General features: G+C 43.2%; 2 protein-coding genes across 3 annotated transcripts in view; both read right to left on the minus strand.

Annotated features, from left to right (window-relative positions):
• GLB1 (galactosidase beta 1) overlaps positions 1-17,578 on the minus strand; it is a 53,332-nt gene extending 35,754 nt beyond the window's left edge. The window contains exons 1-3 of one of the 2 annotated variants that reach the window (XM_084282620.1): positions 17,475-17,574; positions 11,273-11,332; positions 3,299-3,468 (exon numbers count right to left, since the gene is read on the minus strand). In XM_084282620.1, the coding sequence (XP_084138746.1) occupies positions 3,299-3,330 (32 nt within the window). In that variant the 5' untranslated portion in view covers positions 3,331-3,468; positions 11,273-11,332; positions 17,475-17,574. Of the gene's footprint in view, positions 1-3,298; positions 3,469-11,272; positions 11,333-17,474 lie in introns of both variants that reach the window. The other variant, XM_084282619.1, reaches the window with a different exon arrangement.
• TMPPE (transmembrane protein with metallophosphoesterase domain) lies at positions 13,430-17,584 on the minus strand. The gene is made up of 2 exons (XM_084282622.1): positions 17,475-17,584; positions 13,430-15,068 (listed from the first exon to the last, which is right to left on the minus strand). Exon 2 carries the CDS (start codon positions 14,977-14,979, stop codon positions 13,660-13,662), a length of 1,320 nt encoding a protein of 439 aa, XP_084138748.1. The 5' UTR covers positions 14,980-15,068; positions 17,475-17,584; the 3' UTR covers positions 13,430-13,659.
• Positions 17,585-18,607: the final 1,023 nt, after the last annotated feature.

The following is an 18,607-nucleotide window of genomic DNA, read 5'->3' on the forward strand; positions in this document are numbered from 1 at the left end:
CAAGGCCAAGTGCCGGGTCCTGCACCTGGGGCGCAATAACCCCAAGCAGAGCTACAGACTGGGAGAGGAATGGTTGGAGAGCTGCCAGGCAGAGAAGGACCTGGGAGTGATGGTGGATAGTCAGCTGAATATGAGCCAGCAGTGTGCTCAGGTGGCCAAGAAGGCCAACGGCATCCTGGCTTGTATCAGGAACAGCGTGACCAGCAGGGCGAGGGAGGTGATCGTCCCCCTGTACTCAGCTCTGGTGAGGCCGCACCTCGAGTACTGTGTTCAGTTTTGGGCCCCTCGCTACAAGAAGGACATCGAGGTGCTTGAGCGGGTGCAGAGAAGGGCGACGAAGCTGGTGAGGGGCCTGGAGAACAAGTCCTACGAGGAGCGGCTGAGGGAGCTGGGCTTGTTCAGCCTGGAGAAGAGGAGGCTCAGGGGTGACCTTATCGCTCTTTTTAGGTACCTCAAGGGAGGCTGTAGCGAGGTGGGGGTTGGCCTGTTCTCCCACGTGCCTGGTGACAGGACGAGGGGGAATGGGCTTAAGTTGAGCCAGGGGAGTTTTAGGTTAGATGTTAGGAAGAACTTCTTCACTGAAAGGGTTGTGAGGCACTGGAACAGGCTGCCCAGGGAAGTGGTGGAGTCACCATCCCTGGAAGTCTTCAAAAGACATTTAGATCTAGAGCTTAGGGATATGGTTTAGTGGAGGGCTGTTAGCGTTAGGTTGGAGGTTGGACTCGATGACCTTGAGGTCTCTTCCAACCTAGAAAATTCTGTGATTCTGTGATTCTGTAATTTTTAGGTCTGTTTGATTACTTTTATTAGAGCAAAATAATTTTTACATGGGCATTTCCAGCAACTCTGTCCTAACATTCCTGAGCAAGTGTGTTATTTAATCCTGTTGGCTTTATGTAGCAAGAGAGAACTTGCTTGTTTGGTTTAACAAATACAAAACAAAGAAAAAAAAGTCAATGTACTGTCACAACACAGGGAAGAGTTCTATGGGAAACACAGACACGACTCAGAAACCTAAGTTTGAAAAAAAAATTCCTTTTCTGACATCTCTCCATCTCTTCTCCACATACCAGCCCACACTAATCACGCCTCCAAGCATACAAAGTAACTCTGCAATTTTCAGGATAAACGAAACACAGGTTTCAACTGAGGGGATGCATAGATGGTACAATGCTCCCACTGAACAAACTGCCCCAGTCTACAGGCTCTGCACTGTCAGAGCCAGCACTACCTACCAGTCCATAGCATGCAAGGAGGCTGTTTCAAAAAAGAATCACAGAATCATCTAGGTTGGAAGAGACCTCCAAGATCACCTAGTCCAACCTCTGACATAATGCTAACAAGTCCTCCACTATACCGTATCACTAAGCTATACATCTAAACGTCTTTTAAAGACTTCCAGGGATGGTGACTCCACCACTTCCCTGGGCAGCCCATTCCAATGCCTCACAACCCTCTCAGTAAAGAAGTTCTTCCTAATATCCAACCTAAACCTCCCCTGGTGCAACTTAAGCCCATTCCCCCTTGTCCTATTACCAGGCATGTGGGAGAACAGACCAACCCCCACCTCGCTACAGCCTTCTTTAATGTACCTGTAGAGAACAATAAGGTCGCCCCTGAGCCTCCTCGTCTCCAGGCTGAACAAACCCAGCTCCCTCAGCTGCTCCTTGTAGGACTTGTTCTCCAGACCCCTCACCAGCTTCGTTGCCTTTCTCTGGACTCGCTCGAGCATCTCCATGTCCTTCTTGTATTGACGGGCCCAAAACTGAACACAGTACTCGAGGTGCGGCCTCACCAGAGCTGAGTACAGGGGGGACCTAATCACTTCCCTAGACCTGCTGGCCACACTGCTTCTTATACAAGCCAGGATGTTGTTGGCCTTCTTGGCCACCTGAGCACACTGCTGGCTCATATTCAGCTGACTATCAGCCAATACTCCCAGGTCCTTCTCTGCCAGGCAGCTTTCCAACCACTCATCTCCCAGCCTGTAGCGCTGCTTGGGGTTGTTGGGCCCCAGGTGCAGGACCCGGCACTTGGCCTTGTTGAACTTCATACAGTTGGCCTCAGCCCATCGGTCCAGCCTATCCAGATCCTCCTGCAGAGCCTTCCTACCCTCGAGCAGATCAACACACACACCTAACTTGGTGTCGCCTGCAAACTTACTGAGGGTGCACTCGATCCCTTCATCTAGATCATCGATAAAGATATTAAAGAGAACTGGCCCTAGTACTGAGCCCTGGGGAACGCCACTAGTGACCGGCCTCCAAACTGGATTTGACTCCATTCACCACAACTCTTTGGACCTGGCTATCCAGCCAGTTTTTAACCCAACGAAGCTTACGCCAGTCCAAGCCACGTGCAGCCCATTTCTTGAGGAGAATGTTGTGGGGAACAGTGTCAAAGGCCCTACTGAAGTCAAAGTAGACCACATCCACAGCTTAAGAAGCTTCAAACCCTGCAATTAATTTAAAAAGAAATAAAACCATACATGGTTAATTGCAAACATTGCTTGAAAAGACTGTGCCTATATACTTTTCTACCATTCCTCTTCCCTTGCCACAGAAGCTTTGGCAAAAATAAGAAGAATTGGCTAAATTTTTTTTCCTCAGTTTCTAATTTTTTTTCACCAGTTGCAATAAGGACTCAAACCTCAGAAGAAAAGACAAAAATGATGGGCTAATGGTTGGGTAGACACAACTGAAAGCAATTTAAACTTATTTTTAGGAGGTAGTGGAGTTGTTTTTGTTTGGTTCTTTTTTGTCGTTTCATTTTGTTTGTTTTTTTTTTTAAGAAAAAGAAGTACCCCTCCTATGCAACTATTTCCCTAAGTTAAAACACTTCTGGTGAAATAGCTTTAAATATTACTAAAGCCTTTGCCAACATTTTCAAGGCTTCAAGGCAATATAATTTAGGGTATATTAGATCTTTACAGTCCTCTCTCTAGCCTGCCTCTTGACAAGAGATTACCGCCTTTGGCAGAGACAGAGCACATGATCAAACTGTTCCTTAGTTGCCAAAGTTCACAGGTTTCGGGTCACATTTGCATCCTGGGCATTGAAGCAATAAGGATCGTCTATCAGCAAAGAAGCAAGATTGTTAGCTGCTGTTGTCCCAACCTATGCTATGAGAGATCATCCTGTACCACCTTTCATTTCCCCAGAGCCTTCTCACCTACTACTTAAAAAAAAAAAAAAACACAAAACACCAATAAATAAGTAGCAAAGGCAGCATTTCCCTTAACTACTTCTTGTGGGTCTCTGAAGACTACAAATTATTTTGGAAGTCAACATCTACTTACGTTTGAATTGCATCCAGCCCTGCCATCTTCATCTTCAAGAGGCGGTCCTTCCAGTAATACCGGGGAATCCGTGAGTAGTGAATGCTACCGGAGATGTAACGGAAAGGGTGTCCATCCTTGACAAAGCAGTTGCAGCCATAATCAATCCCAAAAGTCCTCTGGGATACATTCTGTGTACCAAATAAAAATTAAAAACAAAAATTACACAATATAAGCTTTTTCTGCCATGAGAGACACTGAAAACGGTCTATACAACATCTGTGGGTCGTCCACAATAGAAGGTACAATGGTGTTAAAACAGCTGTTGAATGGCTTTCCATAAGCTATACATATACCAACAGACTACAACACATCAGTTAGCCATGCAGCATGGACAGGATTCACCACTACACCAAAATGTGCTGCATGCATCCTCCACTTTTAGCACATGGATATATACTACCATCTCTCTACAGTGACACATCTTGCAGTTGCTTACACCAGTGGAAGTGCTGATGAGTTCAACAGGGGAATACTGATTTGATGAATGTCAACACTTTCTCACTCAATGCTTCAACTTACTAAACTGCTGGAAAATACAACCTGATTTCCAGCTTAATGTCACACAAGTCTAGAAACAAGAGCCAGCTGGGAGCTTTAAAAGAACAAATACCACATTCTCCAGGGCACTGGTATGTGCAGGCTTAAAAGCCTAATTTCTAGTAAGAAAGAAAGTGTTTGGTAGATCAGTCTAGTGAACTATGGACTTAACTTTACGACAAATTGTTAATGATTTACAATTTTGGAGTCCTACTTTCAGTACCTTCCCAGCTAAGCAAACAAACATTTATGAACAATGAACTTGAAGCATGAAAATTAAGAAGAATCTGCACCTCTGACCCAAAAGAAACATACCTTAACTTCCAGATTACTGGGATTACTCCTCAAGTGAGCCTAAATTCACTACGACAAGAACTACTATGACCAACAGCAGAACTTCTTTTGCTTCTAGTAACTTGTGGAAAACAAGGAAAACACGAAGACCTTTTTTTTTTTTTTTTTTTTTTTTGTTATTATTGATCTTCTGTTAAGTGTCTTTAAAAACCTTTTTTTTTTTTTAAACTTTTTTCAAACTTTAACACATTGCAGCTTACATTCCACTGAACTATCTTTGGCAACCCTATCAACAGCACCACTTATGCCCTCCACAATGCACTAAGTAGTTGGTTAAGTTTGTCTTCGCATAATATGACTTGGCATTAGCATTTTATTAGACTAATTGCTGAGCACATTAAAAAGGAATCCTTTTGATAAAGGATCAGAAGGGATGAAATAAAACACCAAGTCAGCTGACTGTTAGTCAGTTAGTTCTCCATAACTATCAGAAAATAATGCAGAAGTCAGCCCAACAAATCCCACATTGAATTGGATATTCTGCAACTACAAATGAAGTGCATCTTTTAATACTGTAAATTAAAATCTGTTGAATGGCACTGGTCTATTTTATTCTTGAAAAGGTGGGCCTTGGCCTGCCTTGTACTAAGAGCAGAGCTCAGCAATTAGGAAATTGACTTCATGAAACAAAAGTGACAAAGAAATACAACAGACATATAGACTATGATATAACTCCTGGTGACCCCCAACTACACAAGAGCCATCCACCATCTAAGGACTTCTGCTCAAGAGTAAGTATCCCTACAGATATCCCTACAGTATCCCCAACAGACCACATATGGCTTTGAAAAACTTTCACATTGAAACCACTTCTCTCTGTTAACTGGTAGACAATTCTGCTGTAATAGTGCGTACAACTACAGGAAGAGTAAAGTGAAAGGAATGGAAGAAGTGGCATGCAGCAGATACTGCAAATACTGAGACTCCTGGCCAAAACTGGACACTACCATCAACCAAGAGCATACTCTTTGTGCAACAGGACAGCAAAAAGGAGCCAGACTAACATGTCAAAGTCCAAAAGGACAAGAGCACAAACTACCAGATAGAGTGCAAAGTGTTTTGTTTTGTTTTTTAAAATACATATGCACAAACAGCAATTTCTTCCTCCAGTTTTCTGCAGAGTAAACATACCTATACCTAGACTATCATTAAAAAGAGCAACTCAGTGAGATAAGCCTCTACAAACATTTGAAGACTAGACTCCAAGGAGGAGGTGACTACAGTGGGGTGGTACAACTATGGTAAACACACAGTCCCCACAGAAAACCTAAAATAAAGTTGTGGAGAGCATCTTAATTGAACATAGTAATCTAAAACATTCTGCTAACAGTGAACAAGTAAAATTGTTTATGTCATGGACATATAACAAAAAAGATGTAGCCCAGAGCTGAAAGGACACTGAGGTCTGGGAGACTGAAGGGACTAAAAAGTATTGCATAGTGGAAGCTTTTTAAACCCTGATTCCACAGATAGACACAGACACATCCTTAGCAAAAATAGTTCCATGAATGTTTAAGTAATTATTGACTAAGCAAAGGTACAGACATGCCAGGTTTTCAGCAGAAATCAGGACCTTACAGAGCATAGAAGTACAAACAAGTATAACACCAACTGATCTGGAACAAGAATAACTCAAATCATTGAATAACCCAAGTTGAAAAGAACCCATAAGGATCATTGCATCCAATGTGGGGATTCTCCTCGGGAATTACGTTGTTGTCATAACTTCACACTGTTAAGCCTCAAGTAAACTGCCACTGCAGAAAACGCACAGGTACATACCACCTGCTTACTTTGCTTTCAATGCAGACCTAAGTGACGCTGCAGATTTTTGATTTATAACCTACATGCTGATTCCTGGGAATGCTGCACTAAGATGGAATTGCACTGTATGTATTCCATAAGAAAACAACTCACCCTTAAGACCAGCAAGTAAGCTATTCACATTCTTTTGACATTTATTCCTCTAGGGTACCATGACAAGTCCTAGCATTACTGAAGAGCCAAGTACTCCATAATGATCATGACTAAACAAAACGCCAAACCCAGGTGACAGCAAAAAATTTTGCAATACTACTAAACATAAGGGGAGAAGCATTGCCAAAAAAAAAAAAAAAAAAAAAAAAAGACCATAAAAAAAACTATTATGGTTGCATTTGATTTCCTAATTTCATACAGTGTTTTTAATTTTAACTTCCACGTTCAACTAGCAAAAGTCCTGGAGACAAAGCAGTGCAGCCCAACTGCTGTTGCTCCCCTCTTCCCCTCTGAAAGAGGGTTCAACCCTCTTCCCCAGACTAACCTATGGCACAGGCACTCACCCCATTTATGGCAGACTGCTGCTGAGAGATGCTGCGCCCTGAACCAACTGTTCACAAAGATCCGCTCTCAGGGGACAAACACCACTGGCAGAGAAATTGGGATTTCTTCAATGAAAAGGCAGCATTCATCAAAAAGTATCACCAGCTACCATTTAAAGCTGTGAAAGTAACTGTAAATTACCATCCTTACACGTACACCTCATGATACGAGAAGGGCTTCCTGAGTACTTACTCTGATTTACCTCATTTGTTTCCCATTGTAAACAAACTTCCCTTCATGATTAACTATGCAACATTGTTTTATTGTCAATGCACGACTTCAGCCATTTCTTACAGCATACACTGCAGGGCTCACAATTACAACTAAACAGTTCTCGCCATGAATTTGTCTGGTTCGACCAATGTTGTGTACTCATCGCTGTGAATATACAGCTGGAATGAATTCCCTGCATCTCCCTAGCAGAGCTACTTGTTTGATAAGCGCATTCAACAACCACAAATACTCTCTACTGTTTTGGATGCCAGTTCATTCAGATTACACTGTTATAAATGAAGTCTCAACTCAATCTGAATTTTGTAATATTTACACTTAAAAAAGGTATAAAAGCTATAAAAGGTATAAAAGGCAAGTAAACAGATCTGGGTGAGTGGGGAGTCTACGCTCCACCAACACGCACACATGAACATCAAACATTCTAAATAGATAGAACATGGCTTTTACATACTAAACCCAAGTATGGCTATACATACCTACAATCAGGAAAGGTAACAAACAATCCTTTAAGTTCCATGACTTAACAGTCTCCATTTTCCATTCCTTTTCTTGATTACATACAAGTCTCCATTTTCCATTCCTTTTGAACAATATGTCTCGCTTTAAGTTGTCAAGCAACTCGGTCTTCAGGCCTTATGTATCCCGTTCTTCCCGGATCGAAGAAAAGCACATCCATCTCCTTTTCAAGGCCAATAGGGCCTAGGACAAAAGGCACGTCCAGGTCACCAGGGGGCAGAACAGCAAAGGCCTTCGATGGCTGTAGCAGCAGAGGGGCCCATGGCATAGCAGTCGGATCAGTAAAGGAGCCCGCAGTTCCCTCACTGTCTGGTAAACCACACGTTTCTGACTGTGGTCCCACAGGGCTCTTTAAGGCCTCAGAGATTGCTCACCAGGTGCCGAGCAATCCCACTGCAACCTTGTCGTTTTTAGTTGCAGTTTGGTCCCGTATTTGAGGCTCATAAACTGTCCAATTGTTAATAAGGAGAATAAACCGTACGGTTACCGGGACAGTCTTTGTTCCTAAGGATATATGATTCCCCATAATGCGCAACTGCTTACCAGCGAGGGGCAGTTGTGTGCACAGGTCCGCTTCTCTCAGCTCGGGCTTCTTCCCAGCTCCGGTGTGCCCATTTCCAGCGACTTTCTGTACGACCTTCTCTGAGCAGTTTGCTGAGTTTGGCCGAACCTATCTTCATGAGGCAATCAAAGTGCCTGTTCCCGCCCTGGTCTCCGTCCTGCTAGCCTGTTCCTCTTCACTCCTTTTTTCCTGCTTCTTTATTGATGACATAACTTCATCGCATCGTGTTGCTGTTCTGTTTTTTTTTTTTTTAAATCTTGAGGGCAGGCTCCCCTCTTATACCCTTCTCTCCACAGCAGTTCTTTTCAAAACAACTTTTCATTGGTCAAACAACTTTGAATGTAACAACAACAGCAAACCCCCAGAAACTTCCATGCCTTAACAGCTGGAGAACAAGAAACCAGAGACTGCATGGAGTCTCCTGAATCACCCTTCTTTGTTCCCTCTAAACTCTTTTATATTCCTGATGGCCCCATCGTTAAGAGCCTAATGTTATCTCAACCCCGGGACCTTTCCAACCCCCATGGCCACATTCCCAAATCTCCCCCTTCTTTATTAATATCAACCATTTTCTCGACATGAATTACCACTCCATATATAACACACCATAATAATGGTCAGATAAAAGATTGAAGCCCTTAGAGACAATGATATAATGCTGCACTCAGAATACACTCACATGGTAAAGGGAGGCACTAGAGAATCTGTTCTGTCTTTTCTTAAATCAAGTAGGCAGCTGCTTTTGCAGCATTAATGCTCTTTCAATGTTTTTTAATGTGCATTTCTCCCAACTTTTTACAAAGAAATTTCATAGATTCACCACATAAACCTGTCAGTCATTTAGCAGCCACTAGAATCTCATTCTTCAAATTTAGAAAACTGAGTTTTTTCACCTTGTTCGGAAAGGACACAAATGTGGATACAAATCCTCTTTGAGCCTCTCCACCCCAGGAGATTTCTAGCATCCCATGATGACCATTCAAAGCCAGAACACCTCTTTCTCCACCCCCATCAAAACTGAGAATCACAAACCTGCTGCTCCCCCAGCACCCCCTCCTCCCATCCAAAACTAACAGCTCTTTATCCTTTCTCTGCCCTTAAAGTGGTTTTCTTTGCTTTATGTCCTCACCTCTTCAGCCCACACTTCTTCCCAGTAGTAGTAGGTACTGGGCAAATTTAACAGCAGCCTTATTTTTACCACTTTCCTCCACACCTCGTTAGCAGTGAGAGTGTAAGATTTTTCCAAACCTAGTCAGATTTACAGTCAGTAGCTTTTTTCTCATAAATAGAACTAAGGTATTAAAACTGTTCTATATGGAGTGGTAATTCATGTCGAGAAAATGGTTGATATTAATAAAGAAGGGGGAGATTTGGGAATGTGGCCATGGGGGTTGGAAAGGTCCCGGGGTTGAGATAACATTAGGCTCTTAACGATGAGGCCATCAGGAATATAAAGGAGTTTAGAGGGAACAAAGAAGGGTGATCCAGGAGACTCCATGCAGTCTCTGGTTTCCTGTTCTCCAGCTGTTAAGGCATGGAAGTTTCTGGGGGTTTGCTGTTGTTGTTACATTCAAAGTTGTTTGACCAATGAAAAGTTGTTTTGAAAAGAACTGCTGTGGAGAGAAGGGTATAAGAGGGGAGCCTGCCCTCAAGATAAAAAAAAAAAAAAAAAACAGAACAGCAACACGATGCGATGAAGTTATGTCATCAATAAAGAAGCAGGAAAAAAGGAGTGAAGAGGAACAGGCTAGCAGGACGGAGACCAGGACGGGAACAGGCACTTTGATTGCCTCATGAAGATAGGTTCGGCCAGACTCAGCAAACTGCTCAGAGAAGCTCGTACAGAAAGTCGCTGGAAATGGGCACACCGGAGCTGGGAAGAAGCTCGAGCTGAGAGAAGCGGACCTGTGCACACAACTGCCTCTCGCTGGTAAGCAGTTGCGCATTATGGGGAATCATATATCCTTAGGAACAAAGACTGTCCCAGTAACCGTACAGTTTATTCTCCTTATTAACAATTGGACAGTTTATGAGCCTCAAATATGGGACCAAACTGAGGTCAAGGTGTGGGACTCTGCAACTAAAAACGACAAGGTTGCAGTGGGATTGCTCGGCACCTGGCGAGCAATCTCTGAGGCCTTAAAGAGCCCTGTGGGACCACAGTCAGAAGCATGTGGTTTGCTAGATAGTGAGGGAGCTGTGGGCTCCTTTACTGATCTGACTGCTACGCCATCGCCATGGGCCCCTCTGCTGCTACAGCCCATTGAAGGCCTTTGCTGTTACGCCCCCTGCTGACCTGGACATGCCTTTTGACCCAGGCCTATTGGCCTTGAAAAGGAGACAACTTAAAGCAAGACATTGTTCAAAAGGAATGGAAAATGGAGACTGTTAAGTTACAGAACTTAAAGGATTGTTTACTTGGGTTATTATGTAAAGCAACGTTCTGTATACATGTATTTAGAATGTTTGATGTTCATGTGTGCGTGTTGGTGGAGCACAGACTCCCCGCACACCCAGCACTGTTTACTTGCCTTTTGTGCCTTTTATAGCTTTTATACCTTTTAGAAATATTTGTTTTATAAATATTCAGGCCTCATTTATAACAAAGCTATTCAGAGTTATCTGCTACAATAAATACTAGTATAGAATAAAAGGTCATTAGAGGCATCTTTCTTGGTAATAAAGTTTTTATTAAATCCCAACATTTAAAGCATTTGTTATACCACAATTTACATATTTCCAAAACCAACCTCCACTGATTATATACTGTAATAAATATAACTTTCATAAAGTGATTATATTATTCTGGTATTATTCTGATGGTAATAAACCCTGACCCCAGCCAATCCCCCTAATAAACTGGCCTTCTGTAGGAAGAAATATACATTCCTTCAGTTAAGTTCTCCAGATCAAATACATCCAATACAAAAAAAAAAAATACAAAAAAATATTATAAAAAATTAAAAAATAAGCAGTACAGCAACTTTTGTCATCTGTAATATTGAACACGGATCTAAATCAGTCATATGACTCAAACTGGAACAAACATAGAAAAATCTTCAAAAGACAGTTATGGATTGCTGTCTTTGAGAGCTTTTAGAAAAGATTAATTCCTCTTACTATCAAGAAAATGGTTGATCTAAGATATTTTCCATATATAATTAAAAAAAAGTAGGAATAGGCTTTGAAGTTTTCTGGCACGGAAATAAACATTTTAAGTGTTACTAATCATCAAGCAACAAAACTTTAAGAAGCAGGTGTTTTTCTAAAAAGTAACTAAATTACATCGAGAGAATTTAATACATTTTTGAAATGATAGTGTGACCACATCTGCTCCTGAGAGAATGCGAAGAGGAGCACATACACACCAAGTAATGCAGAAGTCATCCGTGTACTCCAGGGTCAGAAGGATCTCTTCAGCCAGGTTTCTGTACACATTTGGACAGAAGGAGGAGAGAAATAAAAAGCAGAACAGGAGGAGGAAAAATAAATAAAAAGACTGGTAACTTGTTGCTAGAAATTAATGCCATCTAAAACCAGTCCTACAAAAGCCTCCTGATAAGGAAACTAGCAAAGAAATTTGACTTAACACAATAACTCAAAATAACAAGTTAATGGCCGTACATACACCAAAAGGCTGTAAATACACCAAAATCCCAGGACTTCTGGCCTAGAGGGAATACCCTACATTACCCAATCCAGAACAGAGCTTTCAAATTAAGGTATTTTGATGTAACACAGAGGGTTACAAGCTATGGAGATTCTTTCTACTTAAGGCCATTTTAAACTAGATGTCTGATGGAAAAGAATCCCAAAAGGATACTGTGTTGACAATGGGAAGTGCTAAAAGCATGTGAAAGCTGCAGGATACTTGAGCAGAAGTATGTATTGTTGCAAAACCACACGGAGAAAAAAAAAAAAAAGTTATAGGTACTGGGAAACAGAATGATCTAGTCCAACAAGTAAAGAGCCTCCTGGGTCAGGCATTGAGTTTTCAGATTAAGAGGACTGGCTTCTCTAGGTCTTCCACCCACCTTCCAGTGCACATGACACATTTGCTAGTATGTCCTTACAGTATCGCTCAGTATTCCTGCTAGTAAAAATACAAGATTTTCGCACAGAGGAATAGGATACCAAAAAAAGCTAAGTAGTTAAAAACTCCACCTTGGGTGGGGTTCAAGGGAGTGAATGAAGTGAGACTTGAGAACTTCACCTACAGAACTTCTCACCCTTACAAAGCTCACAGTACTCTTCAAATACCCCCCCACATACACATCTCTCCCACAAAATGAAAACATGCACTGAAAACAGGAACAGGCACTGAAGAGTAAAACAGAAGAGTGTCTGGCTCAGGATCACATGGGAAGGCAGGAAAATACTGAACACCACAGTTCTGGTCCTCCCATCCTCAGCTTTGTCTCTGCAAGCATAGAACTCGTTTGTCCCATGGCTTGTGTTGTTTGTGCCATTTCATATAGCTGAATTGAGGTGGAAGGGGAGGAGGGGGAGATGTGCAGAAGAAAACCGTTTCATCAGCCTCAGAACATACACATATTAATTTACAACCTGTCTTTCCTGTATGAGCCATGAAAGCAAAAATGTTTAAGATTTTTCTAATCATTCATATTTCCCAGTGATAATAATTTGTGTTAAGCCATTCTAGGAAAGGCAGAGAGAAATTCCCCATAGCTCATTATCCTGTAGTAGTTAATCTGCTATGTGCTTATCATACAATAAGGATATTGATATAAAAATGCTATTAAGGAAAGTCACTTGCTACAGAGTTTTGTTTCCTTAAAGAAGACATCGCTTACTTGAAATTCAGAACGTTAAACAAAGTTCAAGCATTAACCCACTGAATATCATTTGCATCGCTTTCAAATAACATCCCCTTACTCTCATAAAAGACAAATCACAGAAGAGAAATTAAGCATAAACAAAAATACAAACTGACCTGATTATTTCAGCTTTGGGCTTTACAAAAGGAGGTACTGAATGCTCAAACAGCAACAGAAATTACATTAAGAGTTTCTTTTTCATTTGCTTTTATTAGAGCTGCTTTCAGGAATTACTAGATGCCCAGTTATTCTGAGGAAAATGCCTGCAGAAAGACAGCTATTTTGATCCTTTACTATTAGCTTCCCCAACTTCCCAATGGTGAAAAAAATGCTTTTCAGGAACTGCTGCCTAACACCTCACAGTATTGGTAAGCAGCCCAGACCTGGAGCCCCACTGCATGCTGCACACAGACAGTGCAGTAAAGACATCCTAAAGAAGTACAACTGTTCCTTTCCTGTAACTTCTCTGTTGTAAGACTTTTGGAATGGATATTCTGTGGACACTCCGTAGTCCCTTCTGCAAAACATGCATGTGTGATTTCACTGCAAGAGATCAGAACCTTCACAGGTCTGAGATTTGATAAGGCAGCTGCCTCACGTGTAATAAACAGTGAAATGTGAATTAGCCACAGGTATTACTAAACATGCACAGTACATGCATCGTCTCCATTGCAGTGTTGTCTTTAAACATAGAATCTCCATAATAACGAACTTTAAGTGTTAATTTCATCAGTATTTTTAACATTTGTTTCATACACCTAAGATAAATTTGGTTTTCCCCTCAGACTTAACTCAACCTGTTGTAGTCCATCCTGACACATTTCTATTACTTCCCTGAAAAAGGATTTGCTTTCTGAGCAGAAGAACCAATATACTGACCAAAAATGATTGCAGAAGTCTGTCAAATGGGAAACTTCTCAAGGAGAGCGTAGAATTATCTCTGTTATTTCAGCTCTGCTGCCCAACCTCATGGGTATTCCAAAGTACATCGTCCCTGGGCTGACATAGACAAAGGTGTTCTGCCCAACTTTGTACAAGCCAACAAAAAAGGGATTCAGAAAATAAGCCCCAGCATTTAGTGGAAACATTTGCCCTCCATGAGTATGGCCTGAGAGAATTAAATTTATGTCTGGTCTCTCGTGAAGGGCCCACTTTGCAGCAACTGGCTGATGAGCTAGCAGCACAATCGCATGCTCACTGCTACAACCTCTGAGAGCTTTTTTTAAATCCATGCCATGCCCTGAGTAGCGCAATACATCTGCCTCAATATCATCAACACCAGCCAGGCAGAACCAATCATCAGGGCTCTTTGGCGAAACAATCTTCACATTCTCATTGTGGAGTGGCCGAATGTTAAATGATTTTAACAGCTCAAACCAGTTGCCAACATCTGATGTGTAGTACTCATGGTTTCCTGTGACAAAGTAAGTCCCCAGAGGGGAATTAAGTTCTCCAAGAGGCTCAACAGCTGGTCGTATGATCTCTGCCTCGGAGTCAGTCAGGTCACCAACAATCACTGTGATATCTGGTTTCAAAGTCTTAACCATTTGCACAATCATTGCAAGCTTGGTCTTCCCAACTGTAGGCCCCAGGTGGATATCTGAAAGCAACACCACTTTCAGATTGTTCATTGTTGAGGGCAGCTTGAAAACTGGAATCTCCACTGAATTCACAGTAGGAGGCTGGGAAGCATTTAATAGCCCAATGACAGTCAGCCCAACAGTCAGCATGACTGCCAAAACTGGCTTCACAGCTGTTCTGCTGTTCTTATTGCTGCTGCCTGCCTTAGCACCTCTCCCAGCCAAGAACTTATAAGCCTGCTCTACAGAGCCTAGAGCAAAGAGGAAGAAAATGAGAATGATATAGGCCCCCAGGCAAGTATAGGCAGCTAAAGAAAAGAAATAGGGCTCTTCTGCAACAAGAAATAGCAATGTAAAGAAGCTTGAATGAGCCAAAGCTAGAAACATCAGCACAGCTATTTTCCATGGCATGAAACAGAAGGAGCTGGCAGCTGAAGACCTGTAGAACATGGTGACTGTGCTTCTCCAAACATGAAGAGATCCTATCAACATGAGAGAATTAGCAAACAGTGCCATCTGCAGCCTTAGAAGCCAACGTCGCGTCTTGAGCTCCAGTTGTTCTGCCAGATAGCTCCGTGATAACATCATGGAGAAGAAAACCACTCCTGCAGCCACTGCAGCCTTTGCTTCAAGGGGCAGTTGCTTGATGGAGATCATCTTTGCTTCCTGATCACTCCCTTCTGCTCTGTAGGAGTCTCCAGTAGACAATAATGTGATTATGAAGGGATGCCTTGGGTTAATGAAGCCTGCAACCAGGAACCAGTATCAGCCGTTTTAAAATATTACATACATTCCCTTTTTCCCAGACTGCAGTAGGGATCTGCTAGGCTGCACACACTACCAAGGATACTGGGTCATAGAGAATAACTACAATAAAGACAGGGAAGAAATATCCTAACATGGGATAAATAGTCAACCAAAAATACTCTGTTCTGACAGTTTGTTTGCCCTCCAGCCTCAATGATTCCTCCCCCTTATTTTTTTATTGCTATTTCCTCATTAAGTCTTCCTAAAAACATTTGACAATAGATCACAACAGTGATGCAACAACTGCTGGTAACAGTCATCAAACTATTTGCAATCATAGTATTTGAAAGCCCTACACAGATTCTGTGACTAAGCTGCTTCTGCTCTGAACTTAGCACACGTGTTTTATGTTCTTTTTCCCAAGCATCTGGCTCCATCACAAAAGCACATATCACCATGCATCATTCTCACTGAACATATGAGGCTTTACAAACACACACAACAGCAGCAGGGAAATACCCACTGGAACAGCTAGCCAGATACAGCTGTGGTCCTAGGAACTGCAGGCGACATACATGGAGATATCCCTTGGGGAACAAGGATTCCTCAAAGCCCTCAAAACTGGTAGGACTGGTGAAACCCTCGTTGTGTTTTGCTACTCACTTCCTGCCCACTCCCACTACATGTACAGTTCCTAAGACCTGACACCTATTTCAGGATATCCTGGCATCCTAACAGGATGCAATTAAATTGAAAAGGGATTAAAACATAACGGGCTCTGCAAACCTAATGCATCTCCACTTCCAGATTGAAAACAAACAAGTAAGCATCATTTACATCTGAATTATACTGGAAATCCCTGTTAGCAACTCTGTGATGATAGGTCCCTGCTGTATTTTTGAGGACTAGACCAACCTTTAGAAAGACCCCTTCTCTCATTGCTTGGTCAACAATCTATGGGTTAAGAAAGAAAGCGTGTGTCCAAGTCTCAGTTCCTTAAGGCCTCACAGCTGTTACAACACCATTCTTAAAAAAAAAAATGCTATTTTACATGCATGCCTCTGCAGAAAGTAAATAAAGCTAGGAAGATAAGAACATAGGAAGTGTCCTACTGGTTCACATCCATGGATCTCTAGACACAAGGCTACGCTCCATCTGGACAACAGCAATAAGGAATGTTGTTTAAAGGAATGCAATCCTGGCCACTGCCTGTGGTCTGCTCATCCTCTACTACTCCAGGTGATAAAACTGTTACATTAGGGGTGTTACAAGGCACACCCCTGCCTAGTCCTTTTGCATGTTATTTATAAGCCTGATATATTTCAATTTGTTTTATCTTTTTTGTTGAATCCTGTTTGCTTCTACAACCTTCTGTAGCAGGAAATTACCTTATTACTGAAATGCACTGTATATTTTTCAAGTATCTTACCTGCTTTAAGCCAATCCATTAGATTAACCTAAACTACATTTGCCAAGCACCCTTCTTCCCACACCACTGAAGTTGGAATCAGTTCCCCTTTCTTATTCATTACCTTTGCAGTGCTCCAAGGTTCAGTCATAACCCTACCCCTCTCAGCAACCATAATTACTATCATTGAATTCCCTTAAATAAATATATCCCATGAGGTCACACTGCTTTTCACACAGCTTTAGCCTTCCATGTATTTCTCAATTAACAAATATCAAGAAAAAAGCAAAACTTTGCTTTGAGCTCAAGGCCTAAGTGACAAAGCACAGCTCCCACAACATGTTGCAAGCCTCTGAGTTTACCTATGCCTCCAGTTAGGCAGCAGTGCAGCTCCAACAAGATACAACAAGGGAATCAAAGCTAAGAAAGGGCAGAAGTGCAAACACAGCTCCCTGTGGTGGCACCCCACAAGAGTCAGCTGCCCCATAGGACCGGCTAATGCAGTGTCCCTAGCAGATAACAGCAGTTCAATTCCTGTCCTTCTTCCCCTCCCAGGCTTTCTTAATTAGGCCTCGGGATGTATTAATTCTTTCAAAAGCAAGGCTAAATGCGGGATGGGGTGCATCCAGCAGGACTGCTTCACCCAGACGGGGGGGGGGAAATCCGGGTTGCAAGTGCCCAGACAGCGCCCCTACAGGAGAGTGAATCCCCCGAGGCACAAAGGGGGAAGAATCCAGCCCCTGCCAGTGGAGCTCGTCGAAATAGCCTCCCACCCTCCAAAGGTGAATTAATAACGGCCCAGCGGCCGTGGGGAGGAAATAAAAGCCGTGCTGAAGACAGTGCACACCTGGCAGCACCCTCCACCTGCGGGGGAGGCCCCTAGAGACGCCATTTTCCACCCACCCTTCCCAAACGACCCTCACTCCACGCCCGCTAACAGCCGCACCCAACGGCCCAGGGGACGGGACGGGACGGGACGGGACGGGACGCGACTTACCGCGGCCCTGAGGAGTGTCGCCAGGCCAGCCACCGGCAGCAGGAGCCGCAGCATGCCGGGCGGCAAGGCAAGCGCAGACAGTGCGCTCCTACCCGGCCCGCCTCGCCCGCAGCCGGCGCCGTCAGCTGACCGCCCGCCCGCCGGGCCTGCTCCGCCCCGCCCCGCCCCGCCCGAAAAGGGAAGGATGAAAAGGGGCAGAGCCGCCGTCCGGCCTCGGAAGTAGAAGGGACAAAGTGCAGGGGCCTACAACGCTAGGTATTCCCGCGCAGTCTCCTATCTAAGTACTGGCTTGCTTAGTCGCATTAATGATTTCTAAATAAAACAATCATAATTATTAAAGCCAGGAATGGAAGAATGGAGGCTTGTTTAATCGCATTAAAATAGATATTACTGAGTGTCTTTGCTTACTACTGTGCAAATTAACCAAAACAAGGAGTCTCGGTTCCCCTCACAGAGGATGTTTCCTGACAAAATGGGGAAACTGTCTCAAAAACCAGCTGACACTGACCTTGTGGTTTGGACAAGAGCCAAGGAACAGCTGAGGCTGTACAAAGGCAGGGGGTCAAGTAGTGGTGATAAAGAGGAGAGTTATCAACCACAACTCCCTGACAGCCACCACCAGAAGGCACTGCACAAGCACAGGTGGAAGGAGTTTATGGAAATTACTTCTTGGAGCTAATTTTAATACAAAGTGGGGAAAGGTTATGAATATGTATAGGCATACTGGGAAACTTCATGCATATGTAACCTTTTACTGCATATAACCAAAGCAAGTTGCTGCGTTAGGGTGCGCATGCCTTTGGGAGCTATCCCGCGTGCACCCAGCACTGAAATAAACCACATACCTACTTTATAACTCACGTGCTTTGAGTTGTAGAGTTCTTCCATGAATCACCATGGCGGAGCAGATCTCCACACTACAGCCCGTTGAGGAGCCCCTGGTGGAGCAGGTGGATGTGGCCTGGAGGAGGCTGCAGCCCATGGAGAGCCCACACAGGAGCAGGCCCCAGGCTGGAGCTGCAGATCGTGGAGAGGAGCCCATGCAGGAGCAGGAGGCCTGGGGGGAGCTGCCATCCGTGGGAGACCCATGCTGGAGCAGTTTGCTCCTGATGGATGGACCCCGTGGTACAAAG

The sequence above is a fragment of the Netta rufina genome (genome assembly GCF_964035555.1).
Source record: "Netta rufina genome assembly, chromosome: 2".
Taxonomy (NCBI): Eukaryota; Metazoa; Chordata; class Aves; order Anseriformes; family Anatidae; genus Netta; species Netta rufina.